The sequence below is a fragment of the Aythya fuligula genome, chromosome 5 (genome assembly GCF_009819795.1).
Source record: "Aythya fuligula isolate bAytFul2 chromosome 5, bAytFul2.pri, whole genome shotgun sequence".
NCBI lineage: Eukaryota > Metazoa > Chordata > Aves > Anseriformes > Anatidae > Aythya > Aythya fuligula.
Genome location: NC_045563.1, coordinates 48,600,223 through 48,619,403, shown reverse-complemented (window position 1 = coordinate 48,619,403; position 19,181 = coordinate 48,600,223). Strand labels below are relative to the sequence as shown.

Sequence of the window (19,181 nt, the reverse complement as noted above, 5' to 3'; positions counted from 1 at the left end):
ATCAGTGCTTTGAGTATGTCATTTTCATTTTTTGGTATTGTCTATTTGAGTTAGCCAGTATAGTAATTGCTTTCTGGAAATATAACTTAGTTTTCATAACAGTTTACAGTTAAGTTATAAACAGTTACAGTGTTCAGTTACAAACACCGAAAGCAAACTATTTCCTTTTCCCTCATATAAAGAAAATAATTTGATTGCTTCCTTCAACTCTCTTCTTCTTTCAGCTGTTCTTAGAAATCTATTGCAAAATTGGCTGTTTCTAGTTTTGTGACAGATAATGAATTAACATTGGAGAACACAGAACATGTGATGATCTTGTTCTGTCAAGGATAAGTAATACCTGTGAAACTGGGAAGTGCTAGCAGAGAACCCATATTTGTCTAGTCCTCTTTTTTATTTATATTTTCTAAAACTTTCATTCCAGGAAGGTTTGTTTTGATTGTGTTGGAAATCTTGGAGCTTGAAGCTCTTACAGTAAGGAATATCCCATCCCCTGTACTCTTGGGGGACTTCTGTTCCATGGCTTGTCTGCTTTGAGTAAAGGTTGGTGATAGCTTTGCAGTAAAGGGAGAAAAAGATTTATCAGGCAAAGTATTATTTTATAATGAAATACTGCACATGAAATTCTAGGAGTGGCCAGTAGTGTATCTCCTAACAACGAGAAAAAAACTCCCCTAATTCACGAGGGGATAGAGAAAGCAGATGTTGCTGTGAAGTTGGAGGAATTTTGTGTTGTTAAATTACTTGGACTGGTAGGAATAACAAACTGTGTGGGAGTATTGGAGAAGAGTGATAAGGAGAAGAATAGAAATGGTTTGTAGAAATATGTCAAGCTGTACAGAAGTGCACGACTGCATTTTTCCCAAATAAAAATCAAGTTGATATTGGCCAACTGTGTAGCAGCTATCCATGGCAATTCACGCTTGTGTTTATGATTAAATAAGTCATAGGAAGTATGTAGAACAGTAGATTTATTTATTTATTTATTTTGCAAGTGGGCATCATGGAATAAAGCACCAAGGCCTTTTAGTGTGAAAGAGATTACAGGGGTGGTTCTCTCTGCCTGCTTCCCGCTCACAGAAGAGTTCAGTGTGAAAATAGGGGTGGATGTGAAAGGGAGATGTCTGTCTGACCCTAAGGGTTTGAACAAGGAATTAACAGTGAATTCCCCTTCATTTGGAGAGGTGGTGGAAAGATGTAGGGGGTTAGGACATGAGTGCATTGTGTGGCAAGTGAGCAACACAACCTTAGCAGCAATTGTCTGAATGGGCCCAGGCATGAGTGGGAACCTAGCAAAAGTCAAGGTTAAGAAGCTTCCAGTAGCCCATGGTACGTAACATACGGGATGAAATACAGATGTAAAAGTGGAAAGATAATATTTTAGAAAAAGTATAGTGATTGAATGCACTGAAGGCATGAGAATTAAACTGTGTACTTTGAATCAGTACTGCCTGGTCCTACATTCCACGTGCACTGTTGGCTGTATTGTCTTTACCAGGCTTGAAACTCATATACTCAACAGTATATGCATATACTATGTATATGCATACATAGTATATACTATATATAGTATATATATACTAGTATACATAGTATATAATATATATATACTATATATACTACATATGTACTATACATATACATAGTATATACTATATATGTATATACTATGTATTCATATAGTATATATGCATATACTATGTATATGCATATGTATATGCAGGCTTGAAACTCAAGCCTGCAAAATATGACAAAAATCACAGAATTGAAGGGGTTGGAAGGGACCTTGAAAGATCATAGGGTAAAAATTGCAGTTAGCTTTGATTTCTAAAATAACAGAGTATTAGAACCATGGGTGGGGGGGGGGGGGAACAACTATTTTTGAACCATCAGTGGAGCACAAATGAAGTGTTGAAACATTGTTCTTGTGATAAATTGGAGTGACTTTAAGGAGAGAATCATGTATGGCATTTTTTAGACAACTTATGCTTCACGTGGATGTTTTTTTTTTTAGGGAGAAGCCCTGAATAAACAGAGCTCACTTATAGTTGGGCTTAGATCTAAGAAAGATAAAAGAAGATGCAATGTAGAGAAAGCAGTTTGGGGGATGAACTGGTTGGAATTTCATATGCCTTTTTAAGTACTTTGGCTTCTAACATGAATGGAAGCTGCTTACCCAGCAGGTGGGGGGAGGAAACAAAAAATAGAAAACACCATGATTTTAAACTGCGTTCATGTATTATACATAAATGAAATTTTTGTAGTTGTTCTAATGTATTTTTATTGACACTAAGCGTATATACTGCAGTACAAAGATTGAAAACAAGATCCCACCAAAGTAAGGCGTTAAGATGTCAAGCTAGGAAACCTCTTGTATCCTAAACAGGAGCCAAGTCTGTGGATCAGTACAGTGCCAAGTTGGTCAGCTTATTTCTGAGTTCTAAACGCGCTTAGGGCAGGGAGCGGAGCGCCGGCCCGCGCCGTGCCGCCAGGCTGCTGCCGCCGGGCGGCGCCGTCGTCCCGCGCGGCCGCTCCGCGGGGGGCCGGGCAGTGCCCGCGGGCAGCGGGCGGGGCCGGGCCGGGCCGGGGCCGTGCAGACACCGCCCAGAGGCAGCGCTCGGGCCCCGCGCGCCGCCTCCAGCCCCGCAGCCGCTGTCCTCGCGTCCCCTCGGCGCCCCGCCCGCCCGGCCTCATTTGCATAGCGCCCGCCCGGCTCGGCTTGGACGCCGCCGATTGGCGCGTCCGGGCGCAGCTCATTTGCATGGGGCGGGGCGGGGCGCCCGGCGGAGCGGCGGCGGAGAAGTTGAGCCCGAGCCGCCGCGAGTGTCCCGCCGAGCGCCCCGCGCCCCGCCGCGGGCAGGAGACGGCCGGGGGCGGCCCCCCCGCGGCATGGAGGTAGCTGCCCGCACGGCTCCCGCTCGCCCCGCTGCTCGGCCGCCCCGGGGGCAGGCGGCTCCGGCTCGCTAGGGATCCGCTGCAGCCTCGCCTCGTCGCGCTGCCGGCGCTTGGCTCGCCAGCCTTTCCTATGGCTGGGATATACAGCTCTACTCTGAAGACCCTGGAGGATCTGACTCTGGACTCTGGTTATGGGGCAGGGGATTCCTGCAGGTCCCTTAGTCTCTCCTCGTCCAAGTCCAACTCCCAAGCCTTCACCTCTTCTCAGCACCGAGGCAACTGGTGGTACTACTCGGGCTCCATGAACAGTAGGAATAACAGCTGGGATACAGTGAACACGGTTCTGCCGGAGGACCCGGAGGTTGCAGATATCTTTTCCAAGTGTCCTAAGCTGCCGGATCTAGAGGAGTACCCCTGGACCGATGAAGACATCGGAAAAATACTCCGAAAAGTGAAGGGAGATGGAAAGAGCAGGCCCTTTTCTCAGGAAGCTGTCAGGCGGCTCTCCCAGTTACTGAGGCGCGCCCTGATCCGCATCGCCCGGGAAGCTCAGCGCCTCAGCGTGATGCACTCCAAGTGCACCAGGTTCGAGGTGCAGAGTGCCATCAAGCTCATCCAGAGCTGGTCGCTGTCAGAAAGCTGCGTCCTGGCCACGGTCAAGGCTCTCTCCCTCTACAGCATGAGTGCTGGAGATGGGCTGAGGAAGGGCAAATCGGCTAGATGCGGCCTCACCCTCTCCGTGGGGAGGTTCTTCAGGTGGATGGTGGACACTAGGATCTCGGTCAGGATTCACGAATACGCGGCCATCTCTTTAACCGCTTGCATGGAAAACCTTGTAGAAGAGATTAAGGCTAGGGTTTTGGCAAGTCAGAGCCCCGACGGAGGAGGAGAGATCTCAGCTGAAATCCTGGAGATGGTTATCAACAATGATGCTGAACTTTGGGGAGTGCTGCAACCCTACGAGCATCTCATCTGTGGGAAAAATGCTAACGGTAAGATCCAGCCCTTATGATTGCTCTTCTTCACACCAGCAAGCTTTGTAGTAAAGTAGCTGGTGTTTTTGGATTTGGTTCTTCTGTTTGTTTGTCTGTCTTTTCACCTGAATTGCATCTTGGTAGTGGTTTGTGCGTGCATAAAGCAGATGTCTTCACCAGGCAGCAATGATAGTGCTTTCTTCTTAAGGTGTATCAGTTTCTATAAGGTGCTGAAGTGATGGGAAACCAAAGCCCTGTTGACTTAACAGATGTCTCCTGACTTTCTACCAGCTGCTGTTTTGAGTGTTTCTGCTATAACTGGCATGTGAACAACTTCTCTGTGCTCAGAAGAAATGTGCATTACAAGCCACTTTCCAGAAATACAGTTATTGTTTTTAAACAAAATTTACTTGGGCCTCCAACCAGTGTGTAATGAGTTACACTGACAGTTTTGCAGTTTCCTCTTGAATATGTTATTCCCACATACAGCCTGGAGAGGGAAAACAACATTGAGATCTTTTTTCCTTTGCGGTAGTGAAATTCAGTTTCTGAGCAAAAACTTATAACTCCATGTTACTTAGACTTCCTTCTAGTTTAGCAGAAACCTGTGTTGTAATTACACTTGTGTAATAAATGAGAGCTTGTGCTTGCCTTGCCAAAGTGAGCATGTAGAATGGTGCCTCAGTAATGAGAATAACATAGCATTAAGATACTTACCTCTGTAATTTGTTTAGAAAGCAGACTTTTTGAGCAGTTAAGCAAATAAGCAGATAGAGGAATGTTGGACTCTTCCAACGAGACTGAGGAGCAATTTGAAATGCTGAAGTCTTTCTGTTTCTGTTAAGAAGCTGCACAGTTTGTTTTTCATCATCACGCTGAGGAGCACCATATTTTTTTATTTTTTATTTTTTTCCCCCTGGAAAACTTAGAGGAATGTGATTTCTGAAAACTACTCTGTGTGCCATGCGGTTTCATGACTTTTGCTGGCCTTGGAGTTACAGTCAGGTGTTCCATGCAGAGTACCTTCCTGGTTTAACTGTGTGCAAAAACCTGTCCTCTTCAAAAGATGATCTCACAGTGAGAGACAGGTAAAGGAGCAGGCTTTCTCTGAGCAAGAACGATGCCTTCAGTGAATGCTGCTAATGAAACGCTTAATCAGAGGAGGGTTGGCTCCCTTGACTTCTGCTTGCCAGGTGCATTGACTTCCTGCTGTTCCCCCCATCCAGAGAATCCCGCAGCAGTTCCCATCACTAGTGGATGGGTGCAGTGACTCTCCTCAGTGCTGCAGTGTCTCCGCAGTGAGTCAGCCTGGTTCATTGGTTCATCCTTACTGCGTAAGAGGATGGCTGCCCATAAACCCTCTCTTATGTGCTCTGCCTGCACTCTGTCCTCGTAGTGATATTACCAAATATATGTGAAACAAATGCAAAGAGCCTAGGATGTGTGCTTGGTGTTGGTACAAGATGTAACAGCAAAAGTCAAACCCAGAGATCTACTTTTTGAAGTACAAACTATTTGATGCAAGACTATAAAGGAACGCCTTCTGCCAATACACTTGTCATAATCCTTTGTGTACCATGGGACTATTTGTCACCAGGTGCAAAAGTAGGACTATGTTCCCTCTCTTGTTCCTCATCCGTGGGAGCTGGAGTAAAATATTGTGGCTCTATAAAGTGAAGCATGCACTCACGCTGTTGGCTGCTTAGTGCTTCTGCCACACAGTGTCTGTGTGTAAAATGGAGAGGAAGAGTCAGTCCCTCACAGAGCTGCTGCTTTTTATTATTATTATTATCTATCAGGCGAAATCTTTCTTGGAAAAAGTGCAATGAATGAATGGAAGCTGTTGTTCAATGGAAACATGAGTGACTGTGCAGGGAAATGCTTATAAATATTCAAAACACCAAATGGTCAGTTATGATAACGCTTGCGTGGTGTAATACCAAGCAGTCATTGGCCACAGAAGGGGTTGGCTTCTGTTGCCTCTCTTATTGTTCCTCTCTTTCAGATCAATTCTGTCAATAATTGAATGCATTTTTTTTAAGTCTGAAGATCAAATAAAGTGCACATGAAGGTATACTATGATTTCCTGTGACAGTCTGTCACTACTGCTTTACCTGACACAAGTCAGTGAATCGTCTAAATGGCTTTCCTTGCAATTGTAAGACCACAATATAGGCTCAAAAAGCTTGAAAAAACTTTATTCTTTCCTCCCATAGGAATTGTAAATTAGTAGCATTCATGTTCTCCACAGTGCTCTCAAATGATTTTGTCCTTTACATTAATTTAAATCTGAGTTAGATCTAGTGGTAAAATAACTGGTTTTGTTCCAGTGAAAGGAACAGTCTTTACTGCTTTACTGTCATCTTTGTTTCTTTTTATAGTAAGAACATTTTAGTGGAGTACTTGTAAATTCTGAACTTGGCGCATGTTTGGCGGGTTTTGTTTTATAGTACTGAGTTTGATACTAGAGATAAAAAGCTCTTAGAGGTTAAGTTTCAACTCCAGTCAAGCACTGCAGTCTCTGGATGCAATCCTTGGCAGTGTACTGCACAGAAGATTGTGCTGGATTATCATAATGGACCTTTCTGGCATTAAGATCTATCAAATACAATTTTCATTATTAGATCAGGGTAGCATGCTTCCTTGGAGTCTAAGAAACAGTAAGTAAATAGATAAATCTTTGTAAATTCCCAAGAGACTGAGATTTAGACCTGGATTCCTTCTGTGATTAATCTCCTATCAAATAAAGTAGTCCAGTTGCTATTCTTAATGACTTTGGAGGCTGAAAGCTTAATATTTATTATAACAAACGTTCTAATTAACACCTGGTGTGTCAAGAGTAAAGCTGAAAACTCTGTAAGCGCTTAAGGGGGATTTTAGTTTTATTTTTAGATAAATAATAATCTGTGGTTTGTTTATTTACTTTACCCTTTCTGTGAAGGTGTTCTTTAATCAACTATTTGCAGCGCCTCTGAGGTACTTTCTGCTGTTGGTGTGAGCTCTGACTTCGTGCTTGAGACTCAGTTTCTGCTTTGGAAGGAGGGATGCCATCTGAGCTTGTGGCCAAAAGGAGGTCTGTGAGGCTCTCTGGGTATATGGGCGCCTCCAAGGGCTAAGTCTTTTCAGACAGAATCTGGGTGACGTGTTGCAAAAATAATGCAATGGAAGTTGAAAAGAAAATGAAACATCTTTAAAAGCAATAGAAATGATAAGCAGCTACTGAACAACGTAGCAACTGGAACATTAAAAAAAAAAAAAAGCCATATGACTTAGAATATTTTTATTTTATATTTTTAATATTTTTATATACTATATATAATATATATTTTATATATACATTATTATATGCATTATAATGTGTATATATAATATAAAAATCTGTATATTTTTAAAATTTTATTTTCTACTTTAAATTAGGTAGAGATGTACATGTATGATATGTCTTGGTAAAGCAAAAGTAGAGAATGCAGCCAGTGGTTTCACAGGGATTTTGACACTTTCTAGTTTGGAATATCAGAGCCTACTCATTTAAAATGTTTGTAGTGAGATGAGGAGAAACGTGAACTTACCTTGGAAATGTGATTCTTCAACTTGATGTTCCTATATTTGACTGATGCACGGTTCATTAGAACCTGAACTGTCAACACTTCAAATGCGTTTTGATATTACTGCCCTATTAACTACAGCACTTAAGTTGTACTGAACTCTCTGGTTATTGCCGAACACTACTGTGACAGCCAATACACCTGCTGTGCTATTTAATGCATCAGCACATCCCAATGTTCTGTGGATATAAGTGTTGACAGATGTTGCTTGGAAAAAAAAGGGGGGGGATTTAACTCAATAATGCTGTTTTTTCACATAGCTCTTAGCTGAAACACTTGTAAGTCTCTGTGGATGAACTAATCAACAAATTAGCCTGTTGATTGCTCAGCCAATGAGCAGCAGAAACTGAGTCTGAAGTAAGCTCTACGTGTGTCTTGAGATATTTTTTCTTTGAAAGGGGCAGAGGGGGGAAAATGTATAACCTTTCCTCACAGGAAAAAAACTGGTTTGAACTTGTGTAGAATTAGTCCAGGGATGAGTCCTCTGCTCTCTGTGATACTAAACACCTTGGAACAGTCTATCAATTATCGAGTGTGGGGGTTGACTTTGGGCTTAGGATCTGACTAACATGATTTTTTTTTATTTCTCACTGCACTAATATATCTTAAGAATTACAGCTGATTTTAACTTCGGGGTTGGGGGGGGTTATGCCATTCTTAACAATTATTTCTTACGGTTGTCTAACTGGTCTGATATAACTTTTATTTCTGTGTACTCGTGGTACTGTACCAAAATCCAGCGCTGAAAAAATAAATCATTGACTTTTCAATAAACGTCTCTTTTGTTATCTGAATTGAACAAAGTGATGTGCTCATAAAGAGCCTCATCAATTTTAATAAGGTATCAGCTTCACAATTACTCAGAAGAACTGCGTGTTGGGAGGGTGCATTTTGGGGGTGGAGAGCTGCAAAAGCAATCAATAAGCTAAGCTGAGTAGAAATACAAGGTTACTACAGCTGTACCTCAGGTTGTGCGCTAATCGTTTAAGAAATCACCTCTTCTGTGTCATATCAGGGTCCAACAGAAATGCATACATCTTAAGCAGTGGTTTGAAGCTGCTTGGTTATAGCTGTGAATCACACAGCTGTGTCTAATCTCTGCTCTGGCCTCCCCTAATACCCGCTCAGCGTGCTGAGTAGATTGGGGACAGGAACTCATTTGCACCTACTGGCAGGCTGAGCAATTTTCTGTTAACGGTGCACTGGATGAAAGCTTCCAGTGGGCTGGGGACCTTTCCTGCCCGTGCTACCACGAATAAATGGCTTTGTACTGGGATGCTCTCCTGTAGTGCCCCTGATTGCATGGGGGCCAGGCTCAGGTGCAGGGGGGATAAAAAGCCTTCAGTCCCTCCTCTGGTACAGACAGGAAAGCATCCTTTAGGTTTCTGGCCATCTGGCAGACCTGCCAGCACAGTGGCTGAAAATCTAGAAGCCTAGAGAAAAGGTGACAAGTGATAGGGTGAGAGCAAACAGTCTCAAGTTGTGCTGGGGAGGCTTAGATGGGATATTGGGAATAATTTCTTCACCGAGAGGATGATTGAGCATTGGAACGGGCTGCCCAGGGAAGTAGTGGAGTCCCCATCCCTGGAGGCATTTAAGAGACGTGCAGAGGTGGCACTAAGGGGCACGGTTTACTGATGGTACTTGGCAGGTGATGGTTAGACTTGGTGATCTTGAAGATATTTTCCAACCTAGCTGGTTCTATGATTCTGAAATGGCTGCTCACTTTCCAGCCTGCATGTAGCACATGTGATGCACTGGCCCCGCTGTGTCGCTTTTGCTCACTGGGTCTGGCTGAGTGCACCGCGCTCTGCTCACCTTGCGCACCTTGCTCACTGGGGTTCCCGGGCAGGAACATGAGAGATCGACGTGCCTGTTTCTGTGCGGATGAGCTGGTTGTAGCTACAATTTTACTTGGATTGTAGTGTCATTCGTCTCTGTACAAATGTACCTGCAGCATACCTCATGTGCTTCTACTCCTGCATACTCAAGAGCCTGGGTTTGGACCCACAAACCCACAGGGACAAATTCTCTAAGCTTGACTGTCGGTACTTGCATATACACGTACATGCTCTCGTCTCCTACAAATGCAAACCACTGGATGCACAATTAAAAATACAAACATCTGCAGATACACATCTTGCTTATGGTGAGGGGGAGATCAAGTAGAGCTAAAATGCCTGTTATTTCTTTCTTTATAGTGGGTTTTTATGTATGTACGTATTTTTCATTTAGTGAAACAGACAATGTAGTAATGCTGCATCAAATTAATCCTTCAAATTGCTGATATTACACCATGGCAATAAAATTTGGGTCCTTTCAATTCAGTTGGTTGAAGACCAAGTGTTGAAACTCCCTCAGTGTGTAACTACGACTAGTGAATGCAGATGTTTAGATTTCAAGTGGAATCAGTGTTGGTGCCAGCATATCCCTGTTAAACCGGGGAGCCAGGTCTGTGCAGAAGAAACCTCTGGAGAAAAAGGTCTGTTCCCTGCGGTGTTTAGGCTGGAGTCTGTTGCTGTTTGAGTTGCCGCAAAAGCCAGGGGTTTGAACTGCCTTTGAGACCAAGATAGATTTTTTTTTTTATTTTTTTTTCCCCCTTGGTATGTGAAACCTGAAGTTACAGCAGGGTTTTGGTTTTTCATTTCAGATGAAAAATCAAACTGCTTTAACTCAAGGTTTAGCAGTGAGTGCCTGCACAATATTTAGCACGCTCTTTCATTTTTTCGTGGACAGAAAAACGCGGAATGAGCTTTGAGTGCTCATTTTCTCAATCGTAAAATATTGCGTAGTTGATCTACATATCTTCTGTTACTGGAATAATTTAATGTAAATTAAATTGTCTTGTCTCCTGTCTAGAAAGTCACACAGCATAGTCTGCTGTGCTTCCTCAACCATACCACTAGAGTGATCTTTTGTTTTGCTATTATTGTTTTATTCTTATTCTTTCTTTTTTTATATATGCATATATATGCACTATGATTTCTCAGGCAATCTGAAGCCTAAACTCAACTAATCCAGGGAGAGCTGATGATTGTCTGTGAACTTCCGTAATTGACTTTTATCATGACAAATTTCCTCCTCTTTCTTGAGAAGATAAGCACTCACCCAGTGTATAATTGTCATATATATTATTCAGAAATCTTAATCCTACCTAGTTTGGGGCTTTACCAAACCTAATTTTAGTTGTAACACAGGGAGAGAGTGAGTTCTGAATAAATCGTGTTAATGGGCTTGAGGTAAGCACTGTTTTTTACACTGAAAAATCTTGTTTGGGTGTTAATGTTGCTGTAACACTTCTGTGTTCTAATAGCTTATTTCTGCTCCTGTGCCTAGTATGATTCCATTAGTCTAGGTGCTCGTCCATTTCGAGCTTCCCACCTCATCTGTTTCATTTTTCTGTTCCTCTTGCTAGCCTGGTGTTACCCATGCAGTGCATGGGTATACAACATTGAAAGGCGGGTGTTTACATTCATAAAGCCTTGAGTTATACGAAATGCAAAAAGTAAAGTTCTGAAAATACTTGCCTAGTAGTCTACAATAGATTTGTGATGTTCATTTACGCAATTACCAGGTTGCAGAAGGGCATGCGCTTAGGACTGAAGGAACTTTAGAAAGGAAGTTCAGAAGTGCTTGTTTGCACTTGGAAGCTTAAACCCAGGATCTTAGTATTGAACTTTAAGTTTTGTTTTTAAAAGTAATTCATCTTACTGCAATGTAAAAAATAAGTAAATAAATAAATAAGGCCAAAGGAAATATTAACATTCACTGTGTTGCTGTGTTGGCCTTAATGTAAAATATAAAATCAACAGGTGTTTATCTTGAGCAATTTGTCTGTTGTGCCAGCAGGATTCAAAAGGGCAAAAGAGGTTTCTAAATACAATGAATCCACTAGCTACACTGTGTCCAGCAAATTCCTCAGCAAACTTTATTCTTCTGAATGTTTGGAAACAAGGTCAAAGTAGTTCTTTCTTTTGCTTACATTTTAGCTTTCATTTAGTAAATGCTGAGCTTTTCAAGTCAGTATATGTGGTTGTTATTTATTTATAAACATCTTCGCATCATTACAGGCTCAGGAGTCTCCAGCTTTGCAATCTTACCCTCTGGACATTGAGGGGAAAATACCTCATGTAGTAAGGTCAGCTTCACAAGTAGTCAACATGAGAAAATGCTCGTTTGCTCTCTCTGAGCCATGAGAACACAGGGTGATAGATGAAATCAAAGCAATCATTTCTGATGCTCCTGTTTTATTGGGATTAAATTCCATGTTGGTTTGAACATGTAAGTATCTAACACTTAACATCTGCTTAAATCTAAGCAAACCTGAGACAGCGTTAAAACCAGTACTAAGGTGACTTCATAATTTCTTAATTTATACATTGGGACAAATATTTCAACAGAACTTGGATTCCTTCCCTTAGAGAACAAGAGCTTAACAAGGTCTAGCAGTATTTTTTTATTTTTTTTTTTGGAGCATCTCTCAATTTAAGGACTAAGTAGTGCATTTGTGAGTGAGGGAAGCCTCTTAAATGAAGTCTTGTTGTTGGTCGTGCAGGCCTGAAAGCACCAACAGAGAGAGGAAAAGACACACAAATGCTGATAGACAAAGTTAAGGTTTGTTCCTTTCACCCAGACGCATCCAGACTTGCCTGCTGTCTTAGGTCACAAATAAAGCCGGGATTGTGATCTCATTCGAGTGCTCAGGAAGTGTTTGGCTTCAGCGGGTATGGTTTGGTACACTTGGCAACTGGAGCGAGGAGAGACCAGCACTGGGACAGGCCAGCTATGGGTAGGGCAGGGCTGAGGGGTGTCACCATGTAATTAAAGTGTCTGCCTGCATTATACCTGGCTGCAGCCTGCTGGGGTGGTTGTTGCAGCTTCCGTGAGCACGGAATATGTGGGATGGAATTAGTAGTTTGAAAGTAGCTTCTGAGGGAAGGATGTGCTGTAACTGCTGTTGTCTTTAGGACTGGAAACTAAGGATCAGTCCTTTAAATACAAGTTAAGTGGAACTGTGAGCTATTAAGTCCTTGTCTATTAAAAGCTGCTTGCTCATATGTTACTTGCAGATGAAAGTCCCTTAGAATTGTAAACTTCCTTCCTCGTTTGCTTGAAACCTATTATTTAATTATGTGATTTCATGAACTATAATCTGGCTGATGGCTTTTCTGGTGGTCCCCTAGGAGATACTTGTTTGGGTTGGTCATTGTTACAGTTTTTAACATGAAACGTTTCTCTGAAGTGGATGCTCAGCAAAGCCCAGGTTGTGGGCTGTGACCCACAAGAATAATTACATCAGGTCATGTGGATTGTTGTGAATATATTTAACTTGCCATCGAGTAAACGAATACTGTCTGGTGTTCTGTGTATGCATTTAACCCAGACAACTCATAGATTAGTTGTAAGCCTGAGTGCTTGTCCATCTTGTTGTGGTTGTCCTAATAGTACACCTAAACCATTTCTTAAAACTTGTTTGATGCTCACCAGCTTACTTAACCTGCTTCATGTCTGAACTGAGTGAAACACCAGCTTCTGGAGGATGCGGCAAAACTTCTTTCGTTCATTTGTATAAAGACCTGTCAGGTCGTGGGATGATAGGGACAGTATAAAGGAAAGCAGCTGAATCATCTTGGGTCAGTGTACGTCACTCAGAGATTTCATGGCAGGCTTTCCCTTCTGCAAACTCTGCTGTCTTACCCTGAGAATGTGAAGCTCAACTTCTTAGCTGATTTGTTGCTTGTGCATAAGATATGCTGTTTGCCAGGCTTTCAGGGAGGGCTGTGAAAGTGAAATTGATGGCTAAGCCCTGTTGGTGGTGGTGGTTTGTTTGTTTGTTTTAGGGAGCAGTTAGAGATGCTTTGAAGGGATACTTTTTGTAACACTGCAGCATCACAGTCTGTCAAGAGACTGCATTTGTTTCTCCCTGTCTGAAAAAATGAAAATTCTTGACCTGAGCACATTTTTCCCCATTTTTTCCATGTTTTTACTGAAGTCATTGCTGTAGGTCTCCTGTAGTGCTACCAAAATGCTTGAGATGATGAAGAGTATCTCTAATATAATAATGGGCTAGAAACTAAGGACTGGAGCCAACTAAGCATTTTAGACCAGCTTTTCATTTCATGCATGTAGACTTATAACAACTGGTGAGTTTTGCTGGGGGTTGTGTAAGATCAAAGTAAATGTTGTTTATGATATTCCAGGGATGAGAGGGAAGGAACACTACGGAAGACATAATCTGCTTGTCCCTTTCTTCAGTGTTTATAATTCTGCAGCCCATGTTGGATGCTTGTGTTACTTTCATTTCTAGCCCAATCTGCAGACTGTTGACTGGGACCTGAAGAATAAAGAAGAAATTATGACTGTGTGTTTATGCTGGAACTTTTTCTACATTAAAAAGCTAAACATAGAGAGACCTAATTATTATTTTCTTGGCCCTCTATAAGCTCTTATTTTGTGTGTGGCTTTTTTTTTTCTGTTCAAGTCCAAGATGACAGTGAATAGATTTTCTTCTAATATTTACATTTTATTGCTGTTGAATAAAGCACATTACTCTTTCAGCTAACAGCCAAGAACTGAATATTGTGAAATTGCTAAAGTAGGGAAGGTGGCCAGTTCTGTCTCTTATTCTTTCTTCAAACTGTTTTGCTTTTTGTTGTTGTTCTAATAGAATTTATTATAAATTGACTTCTTGTTTGTTTTAGTTAGATGACTATCCAATATGCCATGCAGTTCAGACTGATGTGAAAAATAGTAGATTAAAGCAAAATAACAGTTTTCTAGTTGCTTTTGAACAGGTCACTCATCTTTAACATTGATTCCACTTGCATGATCTGCTGACAGTCCTGCAGCCTTTATTGACCTCTCTCTTCCAGTTGAAACAGAGCCTGTCTCAGTCATCCCTGCTGGGCGAGGAGGTGGTGTTGGGAAGTGGCACGCTTCTGAGGCTTGTGAGGAGGGGTGGTGTTTCTGCCTACATATGCATGCAGGCAGGCAGAGAGCACCCGCCTGTGCACCATTACATCAGTGCTGTCTTCAGAGGTGTCTTTTTGTTACATGTGAGCCTGACTTTCACTGAAACCAGTTTGGAACTCCTTAATGCTTTCTCAAAATGTTATTCCGGTCTAAGTAACTTTTGCTTGATACTATGTGGAAGCCTGTATGGTGTATTGCTGCCATAGTTACTCCAGATTTCGGAAAACTGTGTGAGTAATACATGTGTTACCACATGCTGCAGTAACCCAGGTCTAAGCAAAACATTAAGGATGTGTGTTTAAGTTATAATAATACAAGAGATGCTATGTAACAAAATGTATTCCCTTTTTGGGGGTGGTTATAATGTCTGGTTAATTGCATACAAAATTTTGGCTTTTTAGTTTTGAATGTTATCTTTCCCCTTTTTTCTTTTCTACACACACACACACCCACACCATTTTTGTGCTCAGCTTAGACTAAACAAAGCTGTCAGCATAAGGATCATAAAAATCTCTCCAGAGTTGAATGGATACAGTTTTGCTATGCTCTTAGTATGCATTTTAATGCTTTTATGTTTTTATTTCAAGTTGATAAAGAGGCTTTGGGTAATTTCACTAAAGTGATTGAACAATTTAGAATGGGAGGAAGAAGATGGAAAGCTATAATAGTAAGCAACTGACACATATCTTTATTAGTTGTTTGTAATAAACCACTTCCTTCTATTGTCAATATATGAAGACATCTAAAGCTCGTCTATGTGTTTATGGATTATTTTTTTCCAAGAAGCGTTATGCAGAGTTCTTTTGCTCGGACAGTACATGTGGAAACTTTGGCTTTAGTGAGTATCGCCTTATCAGTTTTGTCTGAACTGATACGATACTTGAGAGTGATGAAAGTAAGATCAGCAAATAGGAAAATCGTCAGAATTACTCCCAATGAACTGCTACTGAAAGCAACCTCAGCATCTCTATGGGAAATGCTGCTTACCTTCAAGTTCAATCTAGCTGGAGGGGAAAGGAATTGTTTTGGCTAGCTTTAATGGGTCTTTGATCAGTATCTAGAATAGCAAATACTACTCATTCTCCCCCATTATTATTGGGGTTTTTCTTCTCTTGAGGCAGTGGTGGTACATCTGCAATAAAGAAAAAAAAAGTTTAAAATGTGTTATTCATCAAGGAGTTTCATGCTTCTTTTGACTTCAGTAGTGAATATTCAATACATAATAAATCCATGTTACTCGTGATAATGAATTGAGATGTTCAGAAAAAAAAAGAGCTAGTTTTCTCTTAAAGCCCCACAAATTTGGATTTGATTGATAATTTAGGTTTATCTATTTGATCTTGCTATGCCTTTCACTGTGTAGAAAATGCAGAGAATTTTCAGTTTGAGCATTTGGCACAGACACAGTTACCTTGTTCATTGCACAACTGACTCAAAAACAGGACTCCAAGCATACTCTCCTAAATCTCTAGGCAGTGTGCATAGGCACGCTTTTGGCTATAACCACATTATGACAAAGTGAGCTGTTTGCTTCCTGGGCTGCAATTGCATGAGTAGAAGGAAAAAGGAAGGACAATTGGTCTGGTTGCTGTTCTGTGCTTGCTCAGTGCAGGTACTGTGGGGAAGGTTGGGAAGCTGAAAGTGCTGTGTTCCTCTGAGCTTCCATGGGGTCAGCTGAGAGAGTATAAGGAGGACGTGAAAGGTGCAGTGTCAAGCTCGGAAATGCTGAGCACCGTGCTGCATGTTGGAAGTTCTGGAGCATCTACTCTTTGCAAGTTGTGTTTATCTCCGTCTTTTTGAAAAAGCAAGTCCAACTTCTACTCAGGAAAAACAGACATTTGGAAAGATGCTGAGGACCTTGCATTTTCTCCCAGAAGACAGTTTTGTGAATGACTTGGTTCTGAATAATGATTTTACTATTGTGGCATAAGCAGAAGAAGAGGGAGGCAAGCTGTCAAGGAAATGAGTAATTGTTGTGAAGAGGCTTGATGGAAGGATGCAGTGTAAAAGCTGAATCTCAGTACTGTGTTTGTTTACCAGTGCTGTGAAACCAGAGACTTTCATTATGGAATGTGGCAGTGGCTCAGTGACTTTAGTCTGTGATTTATTACAGTAGCTAAGGTATGATTTTGCGCATCACAAAAGAGTGGATTCTTTCCTAAGTGTTTGCCTGGGATCTTCCACTGAAATCACTTGGATTGAGGCCACGTGTCTCTCTGAGGTCATTTTGTTTTAGTGAAAACTGCAGGGCTTTACACCTCCAAGTGAGAGCAGCTTTGATGGTCGTCATGGGTAATACTTCATTTCGTGCCAGGGGCCAGTGGGATTTAAAGCATCTGTATGCTGAAGGAGTTCTGTAGATGCACCAGTGAGCAGGTGACTGCAGCGGTGTGTGCTTGTTTAATATTATGCCTTGAAAAGCGTGTGTGGTTTCCCTTGCCCCCCTGCAACCCGTTCTGTCAGGGCAAGGCAATGCCCGATGCAGTCTTTTATGAAAGCCACTCAAGGAAGATTCATGTTAATGCTGGATTTCCTGATGGAAAGCAACTCTGGAGTTGTTTCTGGCGCCTTTTCCCTGAGCATATAATCTTGGCTCTCATAGTTCCATTGCCGACGTGGAATTGCAGTTTTCATCATAGGTTATTCTGCAGGATGGTGTGTGTGCAGCACATCAGTAAAGCTGGGGAGGGGACTGCTATGCTTTGGTTTTAAACAGTCCCAGTGACCTGTCACCAGCTGGAATGGAGTCATAAAACCAAGGATTTTATTATTCCTTGACAGCAGTTCAGAATATCATTTTCCTTTTATAGTACGATGATGTATACATAAGGCTGTGTGACTGTGGGTTTTTTTGGTTTGCTTTGTTTTTGTTTGTCTTTTTTTTTCTTTTCTTTATGTGCACTGTAAAAGACCAGAACTTCCCTAAAGCAAGCAGAATTTATAAATCAAAATAATTGTAATTTATTAGCCGGAAGGTAACCCTTCCCTATAGCCAAGACTTAGATAACACATATGTTATGGAAGAAGATACTAAATTGGCACAGGGCGTTTGGCCTACCACCATCTGCAAAGCCTGTACTCCAATTTTCTGCTGTTGCCATGGGCTGCAGACTCAGACAGGAAATCATGGTAGGATGGGAAAGGGTCCAAAATATACACAGCCAGTATAAGGTTTGCAGTTAAGAGAGTCAGAGAACAGGCTATCTGTTCTACTGAACAGGCAGTGTAAAGTAAAACTGGCTTGTGTGTGTGCGCGCGTGCGTACTTTAAATGTCTTTTTATGTTTTATATGCTTATTTTTGAAAGCTTGAATTTTTTCCATGTAAAGTAATGCGTATAATTTCAAATGATCCATTTATATGAGGGGCCAGATTCAAGCCACACTTAATTGGCCACGTTGGCCTGAAAATGTAAAGCAGTGGAGAATCAGGCCCCCAACGTATGTGAAGTAACCACACAGAGTTTTGTCTCTGCACATCAGACAAAAGAGCACCCCCCTGCATGTGGTCTGTGAAGAGATGGGGGCACAGGAGGTGTTAGGTTAGCAGAACTGAATCAGTCTCTAATGCTGTCTGTCGCGCTACTGACTCCTCAGGCAGCCTAGGTTTCCTCATCTAGTGTTTATGTGAATCTAGTCCTCTGCCTGGATGCTGTGAGCTGCTGCAGTGTGCAGCAGAAAGCTTTTATGAGTGCTGCCAGAGCCTGCCTGCATGGAGCTGCGGTCAGGACTTCGGCCACACCAAGTGCAGAGCACATGGTGGAGGGAGGAAAGCTAGGAGCCCTTCTGGCCAGGAAGCACAGGACAACACAGATGAGGAGTAGCACAGAGCATCGCTGTATCTCCAAAGTATCCAGGGTCTTAAGTATCGTTCTTATGTGAATCTCATTTTTTAAGGAAACTCTTTAGCCATGTAGCAGCATTTCAAATACATAGCAAATCTCATTTCTCCTGATCAGTTTGTTGTGCTGTGTGCTTAGCATGAACAACTGTACAAGGCAAGATTCAGTGGGTGATGTTGGTTTTATTTATGTTATCAGATAGTTCTTCTGTATGTGCAGTACATGTGGAGGGAAGAGAAAAAAAAAATCCTTAACTTACCTTACATTGAAGACTACTGTGCTTCTAGTATTTGGGAACATACAGCCGGTTCTCCAACAATTACCAGTCATAATCATACCTTTTTATCATGCTAGATAAAAGTGGAACCACTGGAGATAGATGATGCTTGTGTTCAACAGCTGTAGTTGTAGAAGTAGTCAAACTAGACTCTCCTGTGTGAGTAGTTTCTAATACATGATACTGATGTGGTTTTATTAATCTTGCTTCATAAATTCTTCAGTACTCTTGTCTATCATTAGAGACTGTATTTGAACAAAAGCTTTCTAGGACCTTTCTAGTGACATTGTAAGGTCACATTTCATGACAGTGTACTTGAGAAGCAGTTCAGCGTGAATTTGAGGCTGTGGACCTAATACTTCAATTTATATATAAAAAAAAAAAAAAAAAAAGTTGGATTAAAGCTCCCTACATAGCTACATAGGTTCAGATGGAAATGTAAGAGTGTTTCCTGCTGGATTCTGGGTCAGTAATACACACTTCAGTATATTTTCACAAAGTGGACACTAGGTCAGGAAAATGTTTTGGCTCCTAAGTTCTCCTGTGTCTCAGGCCTGCCTTAGAGAAGTGCTATTTAGAAGAGAAGGGGAGGATGTTATAATAATATACAGTGTGACC

The 19,181-nt window shown here is 41.7% G+C and overlaps 1 protein-coding gene across 1 annotated transcript in view; it reads left to right on the top strand.

Moving 5' to 3' along the window:
• The first annotated feature begins 2,836 nt into the window (after positions 1 to 2,836).
• The window catches only part of ABTB2 (ankyrin repeat and BTB domain containing 2), a 140,709-nt gene continuing 124,364 nt past the window's right edge, over positions 2,837 to 19,181 (top strand). The window contains exon 1 of the mRNA XM_032188038.1: positions 2,837 to 3,887. Within this exon, the coding sequence (XP_032043929.1) occupies positions 3,026 to 3,887 (862 nt within the window). The 5' untranslated portion in view covers positions 2,837 to 3,025. The remainder of the gene's footprint in view (positions 3,888 to 19,181) is intronic.